The sequence below is a fragment of the Cydia fagiglandana genome, chromosome 8, assembly GCF_963556715.1.
Source record: "Cydia fagiglandana chromosome 8, ilCydFagi1.1, whole genome shotgun sequence".
In the NCBI taxonomy this organism is placed as follows: Eukaryota; Metazoa; Arthropoda; class Insecta; order Lepidoptera; family Tortricidae; genus Cydia; species Cydia fagiglandana.
The window spans coordinates 3,769,290-3,791,782 of record NC_085939.1 but is presented as its reverse complement, the minus strand read 5'-3'; the positions used below and the strand labels follow the sequence as shown (position 1 = coordinate 3,791,782).

Genomic DNA, 22,493 nt, shown 5'->3' with positions numbered 1-22,493 from the left:
AATGAATGAAAGAATGATAAATGCGAATAACGCCTGCTACACACGACAGGATTGCAATACAAAATCCAACAAAAATCTACAGTCCATCTACGATAGAGATTGTGCGAAAAGAGAAGAGTCGTGAAATGTATTGGGCCCAAACTTCGTTGCTCCTACATACTCTACATAGGCAGCAATTTGTTTAAACAAAACCGCATGTTATTTGTTGCAACGTCTGTAGAAGCCTTAAATTAAAAATATCTCGAGTATTTTTGGGTTGGTCATGTTTTGTGACGTCATTGTCATAACTTGACTGACTCACTCACGTCACGTCACGTCATTAGATTAATGTATTGCTTCCATCCATTCCGTTGTTGGTCTATCGTACGCCATACTTTTTCTTTGTAATTAGAAACTAACGAGAACCATTTTGATATTATTTGTTTTTTACGTAGTAAGTTCTGAGCATCGTAAAAATGGAAGACCAAGGAGGCAGCTCTGCTCCCAGAGTGAGTGACAAGAAGTTGGCGCAGACACAGGCTAAAGTTGATGAAGTTGTCGGCATTATGCGTGTCAATGTCGAGAAAGTTTTGGAGAGGGATCAGAAGTTGTCCGAGCTGGATAATCGCGCTGATGCCCTGCAACACGGAGCAGCGCAGTTCGAACAACAAGCTGGTAAGCTTAAAAGGAAGTATTGGTGGCAAAACTTGAAGATGATGTTGATAATTGGTGCTATTGGTGCAGTTCTACTTATCATTATAATCGTGTCGCTGACCGGTGGTTCTTCAGGAAGCAACACTAACAATTCGGCGGCAGTGACCGAAGCTCCGGCTGCTGGTACAGGACGATAATCAGCAAGAATCTAAAGCATATATGATCCAAGGATTAGCATGAAACTAAAATATTTCAGTTTGGGACTTGACTGAATTCTGTAAGATCCTATATTTTTTAAATTACCTTTGGCCTTTATAAAAAAACGGTAATAAAAAGACTACATATTTGAATGTGCTTACGCTTTATAATGATTGTTACTTGGTATGTTTAGATAATATATGAATGTTAAAAGTAATACAGCAGACACCATGATTTATCTAAGTGTTTCTGCCTCTAGGTGTAATTTTTATGGAAGAAGCCTCTGAAACAATAGGTAGTTATGGCAGTGGTGGATTTGTATTCTTGGCCACCCTAAATCCCAGGCCCTGTAGTAAGTACTAGCCACCCTTTTCTCATCAACCATCATATAAAGATTGCCGCCCATAAACTCTGGCCACCCTAGGACGTCCTAGGGTGGCTAGATTTTATGGGCAGCAATCTATATGAAGGCCTACTGGGCCTAAGGGCAAATCTGCCACTGAGTGTTTCAAATAAAGTTTACAATGTTCCATTTTACTATCTGTTTATTGTTACCTAATTATAAACCCATTAGCTTTAAATGCTGATGTAGTTAACAGGTGGAACAAGATATAAATTATTGGACTATGGAATGTTAACTTGCTATACTGATTTGTTTTTGATTACCAGAATAAAAATATATTTTTATCAAGTGAAACAAAAATAAGGTATTCATATTACATATGTATTTTGGATGTAAAATGGCTTTACAATATCTTTGTAAATGTTACATAAGTTACATTAAATGGCCAATATTTTGTACAGATTTGTAATAAGTAACTAGTATTAATCCAAAGTTGTTATGTATGGCATACAAAAAAATATAATGGGCCAAATACGGAACTGATATTTACACAACATTTTACATGTTTTGCCTCAATTGCCTAGGAGTATAAAGGTTTAACTACTAACAATTTAATTTATTGATAAATGTTTATTAGCGTTTGTAATGTTCATAAAGTCTGGACATAGCACAATTTGCATAAAATAAACGAAAGCACAAAGTGTTTTAAAAATACTAGGCTGATTTTACATATTCATTACTATTTATTACTGGGATTTACTGTAGTGGGTTGGGACCATGGAGAGAATAGTTTTTGTATTCACTATTTGATATTTACAATGCATTTTCTGATTGAGATTTATATATTTTGGGATGGCGCCAACATTCTTAATATAATACAGTGCCTAAAACCTGCTGGGTCATTCCTTATCCCTTCGAGTGGCATTGTCCTCCTCGAGGTCTCTACGGTAAGTGGCGGTGGCCGCGAGGAGGACAGACATAACAAGCCCGTTGAGTGGCGCAGCCATTTTGGAAAAATATACGTCAAGTGGCGGGGCCTCAATGGGTGATCATCGCGAATTTGGCGCGTGACTTTGTTTTACGCGGGAATTCGACCGTTAGGGAATACTATCCTTGTTTATTGACGAATGCATCTTGCAAGAGTGAGCAAGCAAGGCATAGTTTTAACGGTTTTATTTTAGGCGCGAAATGCAGCGTCGCACAGATGCCGCGAGACGGTCTCTGCCAATTACGGGCTTGTTATGACCGAACCTTCTCGCGGCCTCTGCCACGCAAAGGCATATTTAAAAAATGGCCGCGCCATTTCTCCTGTCGTTCAACCGGAGGTGCTGCCACCTGAAGGGATATATGGATGGTGAGAGGAAATGTGACTTAGTCTCTATCTATAGAAATTCTATTATCTATAGAAAGTCGTTTTTGTATTCCTTCACTGCTTCCTGCTACATAAATTAACCTGTAAAAAGTGTTTTTACTGAGAATAACAGAGTATCACAAGGTCGATGATGCAGGAAGTCTATTTAGTATAAGAGGTGTCATTTCCTTTCCTCTTAACAATAAATGCTGATGTCGTATTCCTATTGTAATTGTACCTAATTATAATATTCTCTTTTATAACTGTTAAGATATAATAAATGTATGTATTCTTCAATTAAGAATTAATGTTCTTATTTTGTTCCAAAAAATATCAACTTAAGAATAAGAATAAAGAATAAGAATGATTTATTGCAGTACTGTGTACATTTGTGGATGGTAATCATGATACAATTAGTTTCAACAGTTACCCAATTCGGGTAGGGGTTTCTGATTACTTGAATAAGGTAGGTATTGATAACATTTGTAAACTCACTGATTTGATAACATTGTCGTTAGTCACATTGTTGATTGATATCAACAACCTGTTCAATGTTTCAAATAGGTATTATATGAACTTGAAATATTTAATACTTAAATACTAATTTATATTATAGGTTTTACATATTTATAATTATCATCTGCTTAAAATACATTCCAAAAATGGGTGCAATACAAGTCTCTCAAGCTTGAGAAGTTAATGTATCAACATTTTATACAAGTGTATTGGGATTGGTTTTGGTAAGTACATAGGTTCAGTACAGACCATGTACAGACTTATCACCAAAATGTATTCAATTGGGTTGGAATTTGGAATTTTATGCCCTATAATAGTTGCCAGCCCTTTAAGCCAAATCTCATAGAACTAAACTAGAAATAGCGATGGGCGAGTCGAGTTATCTGATTCGAATAATCCGAATCAACCTACAGATGAGTTGATTCGAATCAAGACTATTGGCAATCCGAATCAACTCGGCCACTAAACTGACTGGTAACTTGGTATCCGATCCGCTGACTCGGCGAATGAATCGCCAATTCACCAACTCTCCGAGCCGAGTCAACGCTACGCTAAGGCCATTCAAAAATAAACCTTAATTCGATAGCCCGAAGGTTCTTTTTACAACAACTGCCGCTTGATTCGCCGTTTCAATCCGAGTTGACTGGTACTATGACCATTCAAAAATAAACCTTAATTCCGTAGCCCGAAGGTTCTTTTTACAACAACTGCCGCTTGATTCGCCATCCCGAGTCGAGTTCACTGCTAGTATGGCCATTGAAAAATAAACCTTAACTCGGTGCCTTGAAGGTTCTGTTTACAACAACTGCCGCTTGACTCGTTTGCGGCTCCGCGGCCCGTGACCTTGTCGCGAACCACGCAAACCGTCGAGTCGAGTCAGTTCGAATTTCAACTCGGATCAGTGGCCGAATCGATTCGAATCGAAAAAAGTGGACTCGTCACATCGCTAACTAGAAAAACCGGGCAAGTGCGAGTCGGACTCGCGCACGAAGGGTTCCGTACCATAATGCAAAAAAAAAAACAAAAAAAAGCAAACAGAAAACGGTCACCCATCCAAGTACTGACCCCTCCCGACGTTGCTTAACTTTGGTCAAAAATCACGTTTGTTGTATGGGAGCCCCATTTAAATCTTTATTTTATTCTGTTTTTAGTATTTGTTGTTATAGCGGCAACAGAAATACATCATCTGTGAAAATTTCAACTGTCTAGCTATCACGGTTCGTGAGATACAGCCTGGTGACAGACGGACGGACAGCGAAGTCTTAGTAATAGGGTCCCGTTTTACCCTTTGGGTACGGAACCCTAAAAAAGGGTCTATAAAACTATATTCATCCTTTTCTTTTGGGTGTAAGACAAAGATACTATGATTCTCTGTGTCTATCATTGAAATGAGACAGTCTTTAGACAACACAGACCAACCCCTATAGACCGAGCTTATAGGACGACTCGCGGTCACCGCACGTATGGTGTATAGGTCAAATATAAGATTGCTCGCGCGCCACTCCGATCAGTTGCGCCCAAGATTACGACCTGTGGCCTATTTTATAAAGCTACAAATTACAATTTACAAGCGGAAGTCTCTTTCTAACCCTATGTATTAGAACAAGACTTCCGCTTGTAAATTGTAACTTGTAGCTTTATAAAATAGGCCACTGTTAGCAGTGTGCACGAGTCTCAGAAAATAAATCGTAAACTATAGAATTCATTGGGAAATCATGGGATATTGCAGCATAAAATGGTGTGGCAAGTCATCTAAGACTTCTACTTACAAAACAGATGGAATAACATCCCACTGGAAAGTAAAATTCATTATTTCATTGAATAATGTTTCTTGTCCGCGGGGTTCATTTTATACTGGTCACTAAGCAGAGGCGCAGTAGTCCGTTCCTTTTCGTCAACTTGAAAATGCAATGTGCTATCCCTTTCCCTTTCGACTAGTGATGTGACGATGATGGTTTCGTCAGTTGCGCAAACTTCGTGCTTCGTCATGCCGTATTGTACCATTTTAGACATAATATGTAGGTAATATGTTTTTAGAATCCTCTAGGCCAGCGGAGCCGCATGTTATAAGATGGACCTGATGATGAAAGACGTGCGAGGGAACTCGGTGTTGGTTTGTAATAGACATATGTTGTATGGGTTTTTTAGAATCCTCTAGGTGAGCAGTTAGGTCTCACGTCACGAGATTGACCTGATGATGAACTTCAAAGAAGTGCGAGGGAACTCGGTGTTGGTTTGTAATAGACATATGTTGTATGGGTTTTTTAGAATCCTCTAGGTGAGCAGTTAGGTCTCATGTCACGAGATTGACCTGATGATGAACTTCAAAGAAGTGTGAGGGAACTCGGTGTTGGTATGTGATAGACATATGTTGTATTATGGGTTTTTTAGAATCCTCTAGGTGAGCAGTTAGGTCTCATGTCACGAGATGGACCTGGTGATGAACTTCAAAGAAGTGCGAGAGAACTCGGAGTTGATTTGTAATAGGCATATGTTATTGGTCCATTTGAATATGTTTTCAATACAATCTTCTATGACCTTAATAAAAGGGACAAAAAAAAATTTATGATAGGTATTTTGGCGACACTTTTTTTCTCGTATCGAAAGAGTTGCGATTCTGAGTGGAAATAATATAAAATTTCTAAACTTTAAAATTCAAGTTCTGGGTACTTTAAACAGAAATGCCCTAATATGTTAAGTGAAATTTTCAGGTACATTGTTAAATTACTTAATGAAATATTAAATTATTCAATATAATTATTAAGTAAGTTTACTCTAAGTATACTAAATTGGTAACAATTTTACCACAATAAATTTCGGTATCACTAGTAGCAGTACCCACTAGCTGTAATGAACATGTCCCATCCCTACGCTTACACGTATCAGCGCGCCATGTTTGAAACGACCAATCGCAACGCCGTGAGCACCCCTCCCGCACCTCACAGTTTGGTGATTTGCGTCGGGAACAAAATGGCCAATATTAGGTTTCTAGAGGCGGTGTTCTGTGTTAGACAATAACATAGAGATGAAACGGGGGAGGGGCCAAATGACCGAACGAGATACACTTATAAAACTTTCAGTAGGAGTAGGAGAGAAAGCGGTATTATTGCTTGTCCTTGTCACAGTCTCAAGTTTTCTTTGTTCCCCACCATAAATTTAGTATGGTTTATGGTGGGCAACAAATAACCCGACCGAATTATGTAGATTGTTTTTGATATATTGTCAGGAATGTTAAAACGTGTTTTTAATATTGTCGCATTGCTTATGTCTTGTAGACATAGACATAGACATAGAAAAACTTTATTTAACATCACAAACATGACATGAATGGTACATTTGAACATAAAATCTTAAAAAACTTCTAAAACAAAATTAAATTTATGTTAACATATAAACAAAACAGCGTGATGTTAAAAAGGGGCTCGACTCAGCATGATGTTGCAGTAAAATTAACTGCAACGCTGATTTTCAGTCGGACCCTAATAAAATAATAAAGAACCTAAAGTAAATAAAATATGTGACGGAACGGAGCGAGGAGTGCAAGTTATAAAAATATATGTGTACCTTACTGTGCATTCTATGTGTGTTCTATAGTTTGTGTACAGCATCATATTTAAAAGAAGTAACGTTTTGTGTATATAAATTGGGATATATATATTGAGTGTGAAGTGCATAAGTATTTGTTAAAAATATAGCTTAATGTAATGTTTGGCTGGGCTATTATCAGAGATAAGAAGGTAGGTATGAGGGTATTGCTCTACCGCCAAGAGGAAGTTCGTTTTGAATCTGAAGAAGGTGTTGCTTAAGTCGGGTTTTGAAACTATGAAGACCATTTAATGTCTGTAGTGGTGGAGGAATATTATTCCAACACTTAGTTGCTGTGTATTTAAAACTACCTCGAAAAGCGGTGGTGCAGTGATGTGAAGCTACTAATTTGCTGCTGACCGATCTAAGGCCATATTTCATTGAGGTGTTTGAGCGCCAGGTGAACTTTTCAAAGAGATACTCCGGTTTTGCAAACTTTACTACACCGAACAATAAGGAAGAAAGATGGAGTTCTCTTCTGTAAGCCATTTTGAGAATGCCTGATGAATTTAAATAAGGAGTCACATGCGCTCGCGGGGGAGTTCTAAAACAATAACGCGCACATGCATTTTGGACTCTTTGTATGATCCGGTCTGTCCGTGCTAATAAGCGTGGACCATATACCACATCCGCATAATCAAATCTTGAGAGTATAAGCGTATCACAAAGCTTGATTCGAAGGTCTTCGCTAAGAAAATCACGGATTCTATAGAGAACTTTTAGTCTATAAAACGAGTTTCTGGCAATATCTGCTATGTGACTTTCAAACCGAAGAGTTTCGTCCATTATAAGACCTAAATTACGCGACTCGGTAACACGATCTATTTGTTCGCCTGAAATGAAAATTATTGGTTTATGGCTATCTATTTGTATTAATTGGTGTTTGGAACCGAAAAACATAACTTTTGATTTGCTGGGATTTAGAACTAAAGAATTTGAGGAGGACCAAGTTGTTATATTGTTCAAGTCTTCATTTATTTTGGCAACTGCTACAGCAACATTAGTAGGATCGCACGGGATGTAGATTTGGATATCATCAGCGTATAAGTGGAAGTTACTATGTTTTATTACATCATGGACATCAGCTGTATATAAAATAAATAATAGTGGGCCTAGGATTGATCCCTGTGGCACTCCTCTAGATAATATAGATGGTTTAGACTTCAGAATCATACCGCTACTATCTTGAAGTTTTACAATTTGTTTTCGATCAGTAAGATAACTCGAAAACCATTTAATTGTGTCCGGTTCAAAACCATAATATTTCATTTTGGATAACAATAAATTTGTATTTATGGCATCAAAGGCACGAGAGAAATCAAGAAGTGCCATTATAGTTCCCTTGCCCATATCTTGTGCAGATAGTATATTGTCTACTACATCAAGAAGTGCAGTTGTCGTGCTATGCGACTTACGAAAACCAGATTGTAGAACAGGAAGAACTTGATTTTTTTCAAGAAAGTTAGATAACTGTGTATATACAAGTCGTTCGATTATTTTAGATATGCAAGGAAGAATGCTTATTGGTCGCAAATCTTTAAAACTACTGACGTTACTTTTTTTGGGAAGAGGCGTTACTAATGCCACTTTCCAGGCATCGGGAAAGACTGAGGATATTATAGATTTATTTATTATTGCAGTGATTGTACCTAGTGAATGAGGAAGAGTTAAAAGTAGCATATCTAATGAAATACCGTCATCGCCCAGAGCAGAGGATTTAAGTGATCTAATTATTTTTAGTACTGAGATTTCATCTACTGGCTCCAAGCTAAATGATAGGGCATGGTAGCGATTGGATTCAAAGTAAGACTGATATGGCTGTGGAGCTAAAGGATTACCTGCAACTTCGAGAAAATGTGAGTTAATAAGATCTGGGTCACGTAAATGAGTAGGAATATCATGGTTTTGAGATTTCTGAGTTACTCTCACGGTGCGTTTAAGATTGTTCCACAGAGATCGAGAATTACTAGCATTACGGTTAATATGTTGATTGAAATATGCCCGTGTTTCATTAAATAGAGCTTTGTTGACGCAGCTTTTTAAATCAGTGTAGTATTTTTTATGTTCATCTAGTCCAGATGCCCTAAACCTATTATGAGCCTGATGAGCCTGAGCCTCACGGAGGCACGCGTATATCCCACTTCTATAGGATGCTACCTTCTATGCCTTTGACAAACTACATGCGGCTTCGCGCACGAATGTGGAGCGGGCTAGAACAGAGAATATAACGCCAAGCGCGCACCACGATTTTAATTTTTGCGACACGATTTTAGAATCGCGCTGTAATTTATCGCAGAAAATTCAGTGCGCGCACTGCGATGAAAAAGTCGACGATTTGTTCATTCTCGACATGGATGTCGTACCAGTCGCTTGTCGTGAAACAATATGCAATCTAAAAATAAATGTGGTATAAATTACTCAGTCATATAATGCTGTATGACTGAGTAATTTATACCACAAAGGTGATCTCCTTCTATTTCTATAATTAAACGGTCAACATCTAGCGTCTCATCTTGTAACTCCATTGGAGAAGCAGGTTCCGATATGTTGACGCTTGGAGAGCGAAATGCCGACTGAGGTCCCGGCTGCGATTTTATTATCGCAGTGCGCGCGGGGCCATACAGTTTCGTATGCTGCAATTCACTTTGCGACAATCGTGTCGCGCGCTGTCGCGGAAAAATGTAACATATCACAATTTTAAAATCGCTGCGATTTTTTTGTCGCATATGCGCGCACCGCCATATAAACCCATACGTTACATTTCTGCGACTAAATTATCGCGCGACAAAAAATCGTGGGGCGCGCTTGGCTTAAAGCGCCCTCCAGACTATGTGCGTGAATCGCGGCGCGACGTCGCGGAGCGAACATATCGCGAAGTTGACGTATGACTCCACACTCGCACACTTCACGGCGATTTCGCAGTTTGGTTTGCGGCAAATTTGGCGGAAAAGCATCAGCTGATCGAGTTTAACTGTTAGTTATCTATGGCATCATACGTGATTTAGCTGTTTTCCCATTTTGTTTTATTGTAAAACCGTAAAATATAGCTGCTTAGTATAATATAATCATAATATAATTCATATTTATCTTGCCACAGAGGAGCCAAAATATTGTGTAATGTGGAGTCTTGCAAGTTCGCGCTTCGCGTCTCCTTTGACGCGGGCCGAAATACCGACAAATAACGGATAACAAGGCGCGAAGGCGTGAACAATCTGCGAAATCGACGCCACACTTGCGTTCGCGGCTTCGCCCGCGATTCACGCGCATAGTCTGGAGGGGGCTTAATACTCACTAGGAGATTTAATAACTTCATGAGTGCAATAAAGCGGTATCCAGACGAGACTGATCAAATCGGTCGATTTGATCAGAAATGAAATTGGCGTCAATCTCCAATTTTAGATTTATGGTGATATTAGAGAACTCTAAATTGAAAAAAATTCCCCAGAACGAAAATACTGGCCTCACAAATTGGTATTCCTGCGTTCGCACCTCATTTTATCGGTAATTACCGGCGGTTGAATTCGGCGAGCCAAATTGGCGTTTGCGTCAGCACGTCCTGATTCGACCGGGCAATTTAATCAGATTGGTAAAAAACTGATTAGTCTGGATACGCCTTAAATAAAAAAACTTGGCTTAAAGGTCTCGTAGCCATGCCAAAAAAAAAAATAGTTTGACAGTTTTGACACTGACAGAATGATTCAACTTCAGCAACTTGTTTTGAGTACCTAATACTGTACTTTCCAAACTTAAATTAATTTATTAAGCTTACATTTCCGCTATATTTTGAATTCTTTATCAACAACAAGAGCTACACAGTATCAAAATGAGTGATCAAAATGGAGCTGCGCCTAGAACAGGCGATAAGTTAGCGGAAACTCAACAAAAAGTTGATGAAGTGGTCGACATTATGCGAGATAATATCGAGAGCGTTATGAACAGGGACGAGAAGTTATCCGAGCTGGACGATCGCGCTGATGCCCTGCAGAATGGAGCAGCGCAGTTTCAACAGCAGGCTGGTAAGCTGAAGAAGAAATACTGGTGGAAAAACATGAAAATGATGATGATCATTGGTGGTATTGCTGCAATTATTATTATTATTATCATAATTTCGCTGACAGCAGGTGGTAATGGAAATTAGGCCCCAGTAAGGGCTATTCTGGTTTCAACAGAATGTAATCCATAATGAATATAAGGGATATTATAAGACAATGGATATTAAGACCGTAATTGGAATAAGTGTATATTTGTACTTGATAAGGAAATCGATAAATTTAAGATATCTTCACTCGATTGGTGCTAATTTTGAATAATTTAACAAACATACCTATTGTAAACTTATAAAAAATAATAAGAAACATCATATTGAATTATTACTTAATTGTTTACTCTTGGCCTTTGTAGTACTGTACAGATACAAGATGAATTTGGGCAGTTTGAGCAAGGTTTCACAAATGTTGGTTTTCTTTGTTCTAATAGAATTATATTTGCAACACTTAATTTAGAAGTAGGTCACATCTAGTCTTATAAAAGCAAGCTAATTTATTGAGAATATGATTATATCAAACATATTCTTAAGATAGAAAAACTGTAGTAATACTTGATTCTGGATATATTTGGAGGAGCTTATAGCATTGAGAGAGATTATTCATTAACCTCGTAAGGCCCAACGTCCTATTTTTAGGACTGAGAAATGTAGTCCTTCCGGCCCAAGAAACTATATTAATTTATCAATTAGCGGCCCAGAGTCCTAAAATTAGGTCATTCACTTCTGACACGTACCGATCCTTAATCCTTCCTTCAGCTAATAATATGCCAATTTCTGATTTTATAGCAAGTAGAAGGTCTGGGCCGCTATTATAAGTACCTAAAATTAGGCCGTTGGGTAGATATGATAAACGTCCTAAAAATAGCTTGGGCCTTACGAGGTTAAATTTGGATGCATATTTACCTAAACTTTCATGTCCGCCAAGATGAATTATGAATTATGATGTTAAAGTGTGTTCAGCCAGACTCATTTTCAATTATTTGTATCTTAATTTGGCACAATTTTATAATTAACTGATTAGGTCAACATAATTATTAAATATTTGCCATATACAGAGCTATTAAAGGCTACTTAATTTTCCTTAAATATATTTTTTTTAAGAATCTATTCCATATAGGTATGCTTTATTTTTCTGGGGTTTTGCTTCAGATAAATATGCATTAGCATTTCTAATGCCAGGCTATCTTCAACCTCTAGCCATGGTAAACATATGTTGTAAGGCGCACACTAGATACAATTCCCATGGCACTCCAATGTTTGTGCAAGAGATCACTATGCATGTATTATAGCATCATCCCTATTCATCAGAATGTCGTGCAAATTGTATCCAGTCTGCTAAGTGCCTTAGGTTGAGCATTACTAGTTTTAAAAGCTAGGAAACGTTGAATATTTGAGGCAGTAAATATTAATCAAATCTATGGCATTCATTTGGAACTGTCATCTAGATACATAGTATTATGAATTATCCAAGAACTAAAATGAAGAAACATATATTTTAAACTGTACACAGTTGAATATGTAACATTTTTACATAAGTATATTTTTGATGTGAATTTACTCTTAGTGTGTTATAGAATGATAGAAAAAGAAGTTGGAAATATACAGTAATTGTATATAAGTACTTAGTACTTATCCTAAAGCCTTAGGCATGTATGCCATATAATAAAATATTAATCTCTAATCACATTTAGGTACAGTATTAAACATCACAAAATATATCAAATTGAAAGTAGGTATATAATTAAAAGGATTTTAATAATTTAACCTTAACTATTGATATTAAAATCTATGGATTAAGCACAATTTGTATTGTCTATAAAGCACAAATGTGTTTTAGTAAATATATACTATTTTATTGTAAGCAAACTACTTAATTGCAACAACACAAATATATTTTTTCAAGTTTTTATATATCATTGATTAAAATAGGCATTAACTACATTAAAATGTTACCTTGTTAACTTTTCTGATGCATTTACTGACAGAGATTATAATAAAGTAAGGTGGGGTAAGAGATACATAGTTTATTTTACTTGGGGGACTTATGTAGAAGGAATTTTGGAAAGTCCATCTGCATCAGTATTTTTAAGGTAATTTTATTTATTTACTTCGCATGGGTTAACACAGCGGTCGGCAACCTTTTAGGCCACATAGTAGTTAACGAAGATGACGCGGGCCGCACTTTGGTAATATTTGTGACTTTAGTAGACATTGTCGTTCTTCAGTACCTACTACATACAAAACAGCCAGGGAGGCTCGCGGGCCGCAAGCGAGAAGTTGGCGGTCCGCATGCGGCCCGCGGGCCGCTGGTTGCCAACCGCTGGGTTAACAAATTATACACATAAACCTTCCTACCACTTTATTGATTGGTGAAAACCGCATGAAAATCCGTTCAGTAGTTTTTGAGTTTATCGCGATTATACAAACACACAAACAGACAGACGCGGCGCGGCGGGGACTTTGTTTTATGGGGTGTAATGATTAAACTTCAAATAGTAAAAAATTACTTAAACTAAACTTAAAAAATAATTAATTCAAGTACTTAGGCTTAGAAGAAGCATTTTTAACAAGTCATAAATAAAATATTATTAATATAATAAACATTAATTGATGATTAGTTTTATCATTTAATTTAGTTTTTAATATCTTTAAGTATATTTTCCCTAAAAGTGTTTCTCTTGTCCCATCTAACTTTTATTACGATGTTGGGAACAACACGGGACCAACTATACTATTATTATATTATATCTACAGTGCCTAAACATAGATCATATATTATTGTTTACAGACACATTTATATTCTACTATGAACACCTGCAAACACTTTAAATGTGTAATAAATGTACGTAATTACATGTATTTTTTTATTACTAACATACTATCCTAAGATTACTTTTATAAAGTTAGTAAGTAGGTATAAACTATGAGATAGTGCATTGGTATGTTGGAGTGGAGGCTACTTGCGCTGTGACGAAAATAAGTAACTTTTTAATGGAACACCTCAGTAAAAGATACAGCTTAAAGCAAAACAATTGACTAAAGATTGAGGCGGTCTTATCACTAACGAACGATCTCTTCCAGACAACATTTATATAGGTACTTATTTTTTTATTCCTTGAATGTATTCTATGTAGCTACCCATTTTAATATTTACACACAAACATTAACTTACTGAGCTTCAAATTTATAAGGTAAATAGGGTCTGCAAATGTAAACAACTCAAGGGCAGTGAATCTATGTACTTAGACCTTAGAACTACCTAGAAAAACATTAGATTCATGATACATCCTCGCTATAGTCATATAGTACATATGATATGACAACAGTAGCCTTATAAATATGTAAAATTGTAGTGGGCAGATGGGTGCTCGCCCACGTACCATCGCCCACAGTGTTAACTGTACATCGGTGGACCTTATGCCTTTTGTAATAAGGTCCACCGATGTACAGTTAGGAATGTAGCTGATTGTACCAATACGAATCGGTTCAACCATACAAGGAACGCTCGAGTCAGGAAGCGATTGCACAATCCTCTGGCTCATTGTTAATTATGACACGCGGGTATTTTGCCTTTATACGGCGAGCTACCGCTATGTGAACTGTTCATAAAGTCTACTTAATGCCGATGAAATAACTGGTATGATTGATTAAAATTGCTAGTTAATTAGTTCAAGGATCTAGTGCAGCATTTATTGCCATTAAGGCCAAAGGTTGTCTGGAAGAAATTGCGTTTAACGATAAGAGGTGGTTTAAGTAAGAACGTTTTTACCAAACCAATAGTATAGGCACAGAATAAATAATAGTACTAGGTACAGAAGACTCACTTTCTAACAAAACGCGTCTGTCACAATCAGCACAGATATGGCCGCTAGGTGCCGACAGCGCCACGCGCGGCTTATGGCAAACCCCAAAGTTGGGGTCGAACGGATGTACTTTTAGCTACCTGTAGCAAAGCGACGAAATCGCGGAGTGAGCCACGCCTGGTATAGGTAGGTATGTTGTATGTACCTACCTACGAATAAATATTATGCAATACAATTAAGGGTCGGTTGCACCAAACTGTCATCGTTAAAGACTTTAAATATTGTATGGAAAGTTTCATAGTTAACCGCCTAGAGGCGCCGAGTGACGTTGATCAGTCTGTCAAGTGCGGATGGTGCAACTGGCGCTACTAAATATGTACCTAATACTGGTGGATATTACTCGAATTCCTGTTTTAGGAAATGCTTATGTAACGTCATTTTAAAATTACTTGAGTCTTAAGGGATGATTTAGTCGGCGCGCGATTTTGCATGCGATTTTATTGACATTGCGGGCTATTGGTTACGTCCAATTCAACCGACCGATCAAAACCCGTTATGTATTAATGAAATGCATGCTTGCGAGTTCTCGCGTCGTCTAAATGAGCCCTATACTTAATAGCTCGACTTGTTTCGTTCGATTACTTCGATCCGATTAGAACGAGCGCGCGACGTGTAGTACAGTCATCAGTCATGAAATAGATAGAAACAACGACAATTAACGATTTATTGTCACACCTAGAAATAAGGAAGGTTGTGTTTTGTTTACGATATATTTGCCCACTTTGGCCGTCTATTTATTTGGCGCTGACCGTAGGTATACGGGCGGTGCTCAGGGTCCTCAAAACGGATGGAAACATGCCCCATAGGTAATCCCATAAAATCACTTTGCTTCCAAATTCATAACATAGGTACAGGATGATATAGTTGACGAAATATAATTTACACCGATTCGCCATACATGTAACTTTCGTCAACCATAATACCTATTTGTACAGTCGATGCTCTTTTTTGGATATCGATGACAAAAATTGTTACTTTCTCCTATCAATGCATAGCGGTCAGGTTTTACCTATGCTTTAATAGCGTTTGAAACAAGTAGCGCGTTTTAATTACGCATGAAGTCATTGCTAATTCACGTTATTAGGTGGATATACTTATTATATCAGTGTGAAGGCCCCGGTTTGCTGCCGTCAGCGCGGAGTTAATTTCTAAAAATATCCATCGCCAAGGCAACATGCACTCAACGAAAGTCTGACTCATGTAAACACGCAATAGGAGGCAAATGGATTCTGAGGGCCTACCGCGGTCCGCGAATCACGTTCGACGTGTTTTCTGTTGCACTTGTAGATTCGTACGTAAGTGTGATAGGAAGGCAACACGTCGAACGTGGTTCGCGGTAGGCCCTCTGGATGGGGCTGACAGCTACAACGGATTGCGCCAAATTAACTGTTCTTCCTGTACGGATAGGGTCCCCACCTAGGTTTCTAGAGCCTGCTACAGCTGAATATTTCAGCATACAGACATGAACCGCTTTATCCGAGCACATACACTTCTTGGAGGGAACCTTAATATCTACCAATTTACCTAGTAGTACCGGGCCTGTACCTTTTTAGAACAGTCAAGTCGATTTTTTTCTATATCTACCTACAGTAAATAGCAACCTGAATATCACCAGCTATAAAGAGTAACAGAAGGTACTCGTATTGTTTTTGTCTCATAGATATACGTTTGTCAAAGTATCTATCTTAAGGTAATAACGCCGTAGATAGAAATGAGACGACACCACGCGTATTAGATTTCATCGAAACTTTATAGGCTGTGACCGTGAATCGATTTCTCGAACAAGGCTGGGATATAATTATGTACTATTTTTATAAATGTACTATTTTTAGGTAGTCCCATTGTTACCAGCTAGGCCTATAGCTGATGTTGAGATCCTGAAAAAAGGAGGGAACTCTTCAGGTACTATACCTATAGTGCCATGCCTTATGGGAAACGATCGCAGAGATAGTTCAGAGCCGGAAATCGCTACTAACTTTTAGTATGTTGTTGGGCATGGCATTGGGTCTCCAAAACTGCCGGGAGACGGCGGCGCCGGCCATCTACTTCAGCGGAATGACGTCATCAAAATGACTCCCGCTTCGTTGCGAATATTGCATACTGCACCAAAACTATGTATAGCACATACACGTGTGGGGTATTAAATGAAAGCCAATTAAATAAACTATATTTTGTTTATACAAAGTGTATCAAAATATGCAACAGTTTAAGAGAAATTTACAAAATAATAAAAATTACGTAAAAAAATATGCGATTATTTGGGTTTTACAACCAAACCAAAAGTCGGACATTAAAGCAATGTACTACAAAATTAAAGACGACGTTTGACGCCATACGTTGATATCAATCAAGTCAAAATTGGGCCAAATATGTGGAAATTATGCATCAAAATGTAGATATTTGCCCATACAAATGCATAAAAGTAAAAAAAAACAAATTGGTCATTTTCAGGATAATCCGCATAAGCTTATAGTATGTTATTAGCAATATGACCTGTATTCTAAAACTGCCGGGAGACCATGTCTGTTGTTCCTCAGTTACAAATAATGACGTCATACAAATAATCACTGCCGAATTTCGTAAAATGTAAATTATAGCTGTACCACGAGTCTCACATACACGTGAGTTACATGTAATGAAAGGTTATTAAATTTAGTATGATTCACCTAAACATTGTTTGTAAAAAAAATGTACGGTTTAAGAGCTAGAAACAAAGAAATACCACTTTTTATGGAAAAAGTAGATGTATATCAATTTTATAGCTAAACTAAAACTGTCAATAAAACGTTGCATATAACATTTAAAAAACCAGTTATTCAACTATACATCACAGTTGAAATTTTACATTTCCGATAAAAACTGTGGAAGTTGTGGAAAAAAAACTAAAGCGCCCCAACAATTCTACCTTAATGCGCTCATATTATGCTAAGAACAGTTCTAATTATCGAGTATTAAATGAATGAACATTACATAAAATACATGAAAACGACATTTTCGAATGGAACCATAATTAAAAAAATAATAATTTACTTGATAAGTAAGCAAAATACTGTTTCTTTAAGTACCTAATCTCCTCTTTTCAAAGTCGGTTAAAATGTAGCTTTTGTGACCTGGGCTACAAAGACAAATAAATTGACACCTAATTTATCAAAATCAGTTCAGTCGTTTCATGCAAACGGTACCTACACATGCACGCATAGATAGCAAATTCTGCCGTAGTCGGACAAAAAATTAAAATTCAATAATCAGACCTTTACTATTATGGCCTGGCGTGGCTTGGCATCTAACGTTGAAACCCTCAGGCCGTAGATGTTAGCAGGCCTAGCGGGCGTCGCCTCGATGAGTTAGCAAGATGCCTTATGAAGGCTTCGAATGACCAGAGGGGTGACCTGTATTTCGGAGGATCAGAGGGAAAATTCTGCCAGCCTTCTCAGCTCAGCCTTGAAACCCTTGCACCATTCAAGATTCCACTTTTATAATAATACCTAACTGGCGCGAAGTGGCGCAGAATAGGGCAGAGTGACGCTCTTTTGTGTCAGAGGCCAAATTCCTCTTTGCTTTGGGTCACTGAGCCAGTGATGTATGCATGTATAAGGCTATATAATCAAGGCTTAAATATATAATTATGTATCGCATTAAGTGAACTGCCATATCAGTTTTTATTTACCTCGATAAGGCATTTTGGATTAGGCATGTACCTATTTACTGGCATGTAACTTTACATTTCTCTAATAATGTAGCGTTAGGCCATGACAATAAGAGTCTATTTCATATTAATATTTACCGCGACTACAGCAGAAACAGCTGTCTACGTATGTAATTATGTATTTTTAACATGAAACAACTGAACTGATTTTGATAAATGAGGTGTCAATTTATTTGTCTTTGTAGCCCAGGTCACAAAAGCTACATTTTAACCGACTTTGAAAGGAGGAGATTAGGTACTTAAAGAAACAGTATTTTGCTTACTTATCAAGTAAATTATTATTTTTTTAATTATGGTTCCATTCGAAAATGTCGTTTTCATGTATTTTATATTATGTTCATTCATTTAATACTCGATAATTAGAACTATTCTTTGCATAATATGAGCGCATTAAGGTAGAATTGTTGGGGCGCTTTAGTTTTTTTTCCACAACTTCCACAGTTTTTATCGGAAATGTAAAATTTAAACTGTGATGTATAGTTGAATAACTGGTTTTTTAAATGTTATATGCAACGTTTTATTGACAATTTTAGTTTAGCTATAAAATTGATATACATCTACTTTTTCCATAAAAAGTGGTATTTCTTTGTTTCTAGCTCTTAAACCGTACATTTTTTTTACAAACAATGTTTAGGTGAATCATACTAAATTTAATAACCTTTCATTACATGTAAGTCACGTGTATGTGAGACTCGTGGTACAGCTATAATTTACATTTTACGAAATTCGGCAGTGATTATTTGTATGACGTCATTATTTGTAACTGAGGAACAACAGACATGGTCTCCTGGCAGTTTTAGAATACAGGTCATATTGCTAATAACATACTATAAGCTTATGCGGATTATCCTGAAAATGACCAATTTGGATTTTTTTTACTTTTATGCATTTGTATGGGCAAATATCTACATTTTGATGCATAATTTCCACATATTTGGCCCAATTTTGACTTGATTGATATCAACGTATGGCGTCAGACGTCGTCTTTAATTTTGTAGTACATTGCTTTAATGTCCGACTTTTGGTTTGGTTATAAAACCAAAATAATTGAATATTTTTTTACATGATTTTGATTCTTTTGCAAATGGCTCTTAAACGGCTGTATATTTTGGTACATACTGTATAAATGAAATATAGCATATTTAACTGGCTTTCATTCAATACCCCACACAATTATGTGCCATGCATAGTTTGGGTACAATATGCAATATTCGCAACGAAACGGGAGTCATTTTGATGACGTCATTCCGCTGAAGTAGATGGCCGGCGCCGCCGTCTCCCGGCAGTTTTGGAGACCCAATGCCATGCCCAACAACATATTAAAAGTTGGTAGCGGTTTCCGGCTCTGAACTATATTCCCATAAGGCATATGACTACTAGGCTTAGGTATTTTTTTAGTAACTCGTGATTTTTTTTCAACAAGTATTTGGCGGTACTTCTGATGATAACACAATACATATAGCTACCGTACCTACAGTAGAAACTAAGTGATCATAGACTTTAAAGTTGCATACTTACTACGGCTCTCCTCTGAATAGCTCTGTGAATTACTACCTAATATATATACAATTTTGTTAATTATGTTAGGAGATAAATATTAAATTATGTTATACCTTTAAATGGGCAATTCGTGTAGGTATATTTACCTATATATTTCGGCGATCTCGGAAATGGTTACGATGAAATTTGCTAATATACTAAGGGTATGGGGGTTTTCGGGGGCGAAAACCGAACTAGCTACGTCTTATATCTGGGAAAACGCGCATTTTTTGAGTTTTTATTGTTTTCCGAGCTTTGCTTGGTCTTCCAGCTCTATTTCAATATAGGTAACAATTCTAGAAGAGATATTCTTCTTGTAATTTTTAGAGCGCGAGAGGGTTCTAGTTTTTTTAGATGTAATTTTTGTCAATCCCTCTTTTTACCCGACTACGGCAACGCAAAAGGAGGGTTATGATTTTGACCGGTATGTATGTGGGTATGTATGTATGTATGTATATAGTTGTACATACTATATATAGTTGTACTTGTTGTTGTGTGTGTATGTAGTTGGGGTGTATTGGGGTAGTTAGCAGTAGTACCTTTACAGGACTGCCGGTCGGCCTGCTTGCAGGTGGCAGTTGCTGCCTGGTCTGCAACTCTCCATAATATCTCCACTAGTGGCTCCAAGTAGCTGTTATGTGTGCAGCGGCCACACCCTGGTAAACCACGTCGACCCGTGGGCGAAACCTAGTGGAGGGTGTTATGAACGCCTTTGGCGGACATAGCTTTAAGTCGGGTGATCCCCCGCATTAGCACATGAAGACCTCGTCGGTGTAGGAGGCGGGCAACGTCGATAGGCAAACGCAACCGGCAACTACAGCGGTCAGGCAAGGTACTCGTGGTGTGCCTTTAGCGGGCGTACGTCAGGATACTATTAGTGACATACGGCCGACCACTGCACCTTACATCCCTAGTCAGTCGTATCGGTCACCCGATCCATTGGCAGCAGGGGGTCAAAGGCGAGAGAGTGGATCTGCACCAGCGCAACTGCTCGTCCACTTAAATATATTCACGCGCAGATGACTCCGGCAACGTTTCATGGATTATGAGTTTCTGAGAAGTCCTGCGGCGATGAGGTACTGGTGGTGGGGTAAGGGTATGGTGTGCCCGAGCCTTAGTTGGTGCCTTGCACGTTAGGCGGCCGGGTGGTGATGGTCGCTCCGGGACTCGACTGAGACGAGAGGACTGGTTCGGCAGCACATCTGGCGACAAAGCAGCCCTGTTTAGGATCGCTCTGCTTTCCCCAATCCGGGGAGGGGCCTGGAAAAGGTGGCCTAAAAATAGTTCGTCTCACATCTGCACAGGTGGCAAACCGCGGTCACCTGTTCACCAATTAACGCGGTCGAAAGAAAATCCTGAACAAGACTCAAAAACATCTTATTATAGGCACTTGGAACGTTAGAACTCTTTTGGATAATGATCGTAATTTTTGCCCCGAGAGGAAAACTGGGCTCATTGCTAGGGAGCTGGACAAATATAACATAGACATCGCTGCCATAAGTGAAACACATCTCAATGGCTCAGGGGAGCTATGTGAGCGGCTTGGTGGTTACACCTATTACTGGAGCGGCAAACCACATGGAGAGCGGGCAGCAAATGGCGTTGGGTTTGCCATACGTAATCAATTGACAAGGTCTCTCTTGGAACTTCCAAAGGGCGTCAGCGACAGAATTATCACACTACGGCTTCAACTGACGTCTAACAAGTACATCCATCTCATTAGTATTTACGCACCTACACTGCCATCTCCAGATGAAGAAAAGATTAAATTTTACCAGGAACTACGTAGTATTCTTGAAAAAATACCGTCCGCCGATAAAATTATTCTGCTCGGCGACTTCAATGCTCGTGTTGGCGCCGAACATGGTTTGTGGGATGGGGTCCTCGGGCGTCATGGAGTCGGGAAATGTAATGCCAATGGGTTGGAACTTCTCACTCTTTGTGCAGAATTCGGCCTTTGCCTCACAAACACATGCTTTCGGATGCCAGAAAAATTTAAAACCACGTGGATGCACCCAAGATCCAAACACTGGCACCTCCTAGACTACGTGATAGTACGGCGGAGAGACTTGTCTGAGGTACTTGTCACCCGAGTCATGAGAGGCGCTCAGGGCTGGACGGATCACCGGCTTGTTAGGTCCAAACTGAAAATAAATATTGCAATCCCACGTCGAGCTCCACATAAAACACCAGCGAGGCTACCGTGTGCAAGGCTAATACATGATCAAGATCTGAGGCAGGAGCTGGATAATGCCTTTGGTATCGTTGCATCTGCTGTTTCAGAGTCAGCATCTATTGACGAACATTGGCGCACATATGCCACTACCTTACATAATTGTGCGTCACAAGTAATTGGCAAACCACAAAAAAGAAACCAAGACTGGTTCGATGACTCAGACGTGGAGATCAGGAAACTCGTTGAAGATTTTAGACGCTCTTTGCGTAATTCTCCTACTGCTGAGCGAAACAAGGCTCATCAAAATCTTAAACTGAAAGTGCGTGCTTTAAAGGACAAATGGTGGACAGAGAAAGCAACGGAAATGCAAAAGTATGCAGACACTAATCAAACTGGCAAATTCTTTGAGTGTCTTCAAACAATTTTCGGCCCAAGGTCTCAGAAAATAGCGCCGATATTCAACAAAGATAAGAGCTCCCGGTTAACTGAGCAGTGCGATATTCTCGCGCGCTGGGCAGAACATTTTAAGGAGGTTCTC

General features: G+C 38.3%; 1 protein-coding gene across 1 annotated transcript; it reads left to right on the top strand.

Annotated features, from left to right (window-relative positions):
- The first annotated feature begins 319 nt into the window (after positions 1-319).
- On the top strand, positions 320-2,829 carry LOC134666474 (synaptobrevin-1-like). The gene has a single exon (XM_063523647.1). It carries the CDS (start codon positions 456-458, stop codon positions 828-830), a length of 375 nt encoding a protein of 124 aa, XP_063379717.1. The 5' UTR covers positions 320-455; the 3' UTR covers positions 831-2,829.
- Positions 2,830-22,493: the final 19,664 nt, after the last annotated feature.

Coding starts and splice junctions, on each gene's coding strand:
- LOC134666474 (XM_063523647.1), top strand. CDS start 456: ATGGAAGACCAAGGAGGCAGCTCTGCTCCCAGAGTGAGTGACAAGAAG.